The sequence below is a fragment of the Merops nubicus genome, unplaced genomic scaffold (assembly GCF_000691845.1).
Source record: "Merops nubicus isolate BGI_N331 unplaced genomic scaffold, ASM69184v1 scaffold7945, whole genome shotgun sequence".
NCBI classification, from domain to species: domain Eukaryota; kingdom Metazoa; phylum Chordata; class Aves; order Coraciiformes; family Meropidae; genus Merops; species Merops nubicus.
This window is the reverse complement of record NW_008608898.1, coordinates 1,080-4,893: the sequence shown is the minus strand read 5'-3', so window position 1 is coordinate 4,893 and position 3,814 is coordinate 1,080. Positions and strand designations below refer to the sequence as shown.

The following is a 3,814-nucleotide window of genomic DNA, read 5'->3' as shown; positions in this document are numbered from 1 at the left end:
TGAAACCAGGGTGTTCAGACACAGGCCTTAACAACGCTGTGAGGAGACTCCTGAGCCATGAAACCAAAAAGAAATCCCACATACCGGACTTGTTTGGCTGCTTCAAGTATGCAAGGCACAATCTTAAAATCCGGAAGTTCTTCGGGGGACTCGTCTCCAGAGGGTCCCACAGACCGACAGGTGCCGTTTTTAATCCAGCTCAACATCAACTCTTCATCTAGGTCAAACAGTTTGTCCACCACTTCACCCACCTTCACCAGCAATTCAACTGCACAAGAGAGAACGTATAAATTTCAGCAAGGCTGAAAACTAAGAGCAAAAATTAGCTTACAAACTGTTAACATATAAAAGCATTCAGAGCCAATTCAGTGCTGAAATGTGTTAGTTTTGTTCACAACCTACAAACAGTTGCTATGTTTAACTCCTTTTTGTGGCTCCAGTCAGGTGAAGAGCCTGATAAACAGGGATTCTACAAAACCCCACTGTCACCTTCTACCTATCACAGCACTTACGAAGCAGGAACCTCGTTCTGCAAAGAGAATTCACATTCCCAAAAGCCATAACTTCTGCTTCTCAAGTAAAACTTCCCAAGATTTTCCTTAAATACACAGTTTCCTTCTAACCTTACCCTGGCCAATCCACATTTTACTTAAGCAGATCTGTAATTTCACTTGGATGGAGCAGGATTTCTGAGCACTGTTATTAAAAAGCCCCTAACATTCAAATTTTAAAAGATAAATTATAAAGATTCCTAGATAGATGATAACTGCTGTTACAACTATGTTGGATGTAAAACATAAATGCCACTCAAAATATTTCCATTATTAGGTGCTTGGTGTGTTTCCTGCTCTATTAGAGGTATCAGAGATTTGTGTGCTGCTGCCTACGTGCCCAAAGCTGTGCAGTACTCCCACTGCCACTCAGAGCAACTAAATCATTCCTCGAGTTCACATTCCACAAGTATGATAGTTTTAAAAACAGAAACCACATATCTGATTTGAAAAAAAAATTAAATGAGGTCTTCTTTCAAGCATCAAAAATTACACATGTACATCCCTGAACGTCCTTTCCTTTACTGTGCCTTTCCTTTACTATGTGTGTTATGTCCTTTCCCCTACTGTCTCAAATAACAATCCTTTCTATTAGACTTATTTTGATTCCAGATCTTTTTTATTCCTCTGTGGGTGCTCTTCTCATTGGCTTTATATATACTTATAAACCTGCAAAGGTAGGACAAATTTATTTTGGTGTCCCTTTTTACTTCATTTTAAAGAAATTCTGTACTTCCAATTGAAAATATTTGTCTTTGAAATTGCATACACCACTACTTTTTTTTTTTTTCCCTGCAAATCCTAATTTGCAGCTTGATTTGGGAACTTACCATTTGTAGAGCTGGACATGATAAAGCACACACAGTCATACACAGAAGGGTTTTCTCGGATCCTCTCCACCCAGACGTTGGCCACCTCAGGCTGGGAGAGGCAAGTTAGCAACAACCTAGACAAAAATTGCCCATTTAACAAATTAGAAGCCAATTCATTCATTTGAGCTCTACTAGTGTAAATCCAAAATAATGAGAATGATGTGTCAGAACCAGGAATATGGCTCACAGCAAACTGTGTCCAGAACGATGTGGAAATCATAAAAGGACAGGATGAAAGGATAACACAGTGAGCCCCCTTGTAAATATTCTTCCCAGAAACATCTCAGAATTACACTAATGATACATTAATTTCTGAGACATCTTACCTGCTTGTTTCCAGAAGAGTTGGAGAGTCTGAATCACACAAACGTTGCAGTAACACTTGGCTTTAAGAAGAAAATGTAAGATAATAATTAATAAAAATCTATCTTTGTTTTAAAAGAAGTTACGTAAAAAGGTTAATTTCATAGCTGCAGCCATGTCCTAAGATTAAAAACAGCTTCTCCTGACTGTGCATTTACAGTGTTCCAAGATTGCCAAACTTAAAAATTAAAAGATTCAAGAACTTGACTGGTGATTAAAAACATTAAAATATAGTGGTCTGTACCTATCTTTTTTCCTTCACTGAATGCATCCCACACAAATATGGTCAGCAAAAAAGGTGTGAAAGAAGATGAGGCATGGCAGGCAAACTTAGTTCTTCTTAGTTCTTAGTTGTTTGATGATTGTGAGTCCAGAAAAGCAGCACTCTTGCACATATAAAGAGCACGTACACTTACCCAAGATTCTCATCTTTACTAATGGACATGCATATGTCTTGGAAACAGGCCATATTTCCCAATATTCCCACACAGATTTCCTGAAAAGTCAAAATACAGTATGATGAGGCAACTGCAACACAGTTCACAAATTTATTTGCATGGCTATAAAACAGAACTAAGAAAGGTTCAAAGGTATTTTCTAGTTTGATTCCCACATTCTTATGACCCAGTAATTTCAAGAGACAGATACAGACATTTCTACAGGATTTTCTATTAGACTAGCCTAAAATAGACTTGTGATGTGTACTATTCAGATATTTAGGTGTGAAGATGTTCCTCTAACGTATTCAATCATGCAAGGGAGAGAGGAGGGAGAAATGTGCAAATGCATGTACAGAGCTGTCTACTATTACAGTGGGAGAGCTTTTTGACAGCCCATACTTACAGTAAGGCGAGGGCACTTTGACTTGGCAAAAACTCCCATGAATATATCAGGGGCGTTGAACTCCTGCAGAAATAGAGCAACATCCTGTGGAGAAAGTGAATAGAGAAGTAAATGGACTCCTCCAGTTTCCAAATTCAAAATCAACCTTTCCTTACAGCATAAGGACTGGGTCAGAAATATGTCCAACTCAGTACCAGAAGGCAGTTGTTTCCCAACAGTAATTCCAGTAACAGCTATGGTGATTCAGGATGCCAGTGATTTGCTATACAATGAGCCCAAAAATCACATTTAGTTTTTGCTCTCTGTCTCAACAGAGGGTCAGGGATGCTGAGTCAGAATTCAGCAAATGCCATGTTTTCAGACAGTGTTGTCACCCAGACATACAAAAAGAGACAAGGGAAGGGATTATTACCATTAGCACTCAATCAGACCATATAAAAGAATAAATCTCATTTCAACATACTGAAATACATGAGGAGTTCTTTATTTGTGAGTAAAGTACAAATCCTCCATGTTTATTTAAAATACTTAAAGAACTAGGAAATATATTTATTTTTTAAAATACATTAACTCTTACTTGAGAATTTGTTCCAGCATTCGAGAACGTTGAAAAAAATACCAAAAAGTTATCTCACATTACCACTGTGAGTCTGTAGCTAAACTTTAAAAGTTCTTTACTGTAATGGACAACTCTTAGTTTGTTAATCAAACTTGGACTGCTCGGTTGCTTTTTGGGAGCAGTTTGTACAGAAACTGCAACCATCCTATAGGATAAACAATAAGAAGGAAAGGGGAGGGATGGGGGCTAAGTTGAGTAATTACACCAATCCCCCTTCACCTTAATACGAGTGTGCTGAGTTAATTTTATGATATATATATGTATTTTGTGAGTTTTTAGAATATAAGATTTTAGAGAATAAAAGCAGCGAATCATATAGTTTAAAAGAAACTAACAGACTAATAAATAAAAGGCTTGTTTTGCTAACTAACATAAAATAAAAACTTATAAAGCCAACCATTTGAGTAAAATAGCAGAGAACTATTTAGAATTCATTGCCCTGCTGATCACTCCAAAAGTGTTTGAAGAAAAGCAGATGCTTCTTTGATCTGCCATCCAAGACAGCTAAGAACCCTTATCTGGGAGAACGGTCATAAAAGTCAAAATTCATCCTGCACCTCTCAGCA

At 37.4% G+C, this 3,814-nt stretch overlaps 1 protein-coding gene across 1 annotated transcript in view; it reads right to left on the bottom strand.

Annotated features, from left to right (window-relative positions):
• Positions 1–3,814, bottom strand: part of SAAL1 (serum amyloid A-like 1) — a 7,588-nt gene that overhangs the window by 2,754 nt on the left and 1,020 nt on the right. Inside the window, exons 2-6 of the mRNA XM_008940397.1 lie at positions 2,630–2,713; positions 2,203–2,282; positions 1,750–1,809; positions 1,382–1,497; positions 85–268 (exon numbers count right to left, since the gene is read on the bottom strand). Of these exons, the coding sequence (XP_008938645.1) occupies positions 85–268; positions 1,382–1,497; positions 1,750–1,809; positions 2,203–2,282; positions 2,630–2,713 (524 nt within the window). The remainder of the gene's footprint in view (positions 1–84; positions 269–1,381; positions 1,498–1,749; positions 1,810–2,202; positions 2,283–2,629; positions 2,714–3,814) is intronic.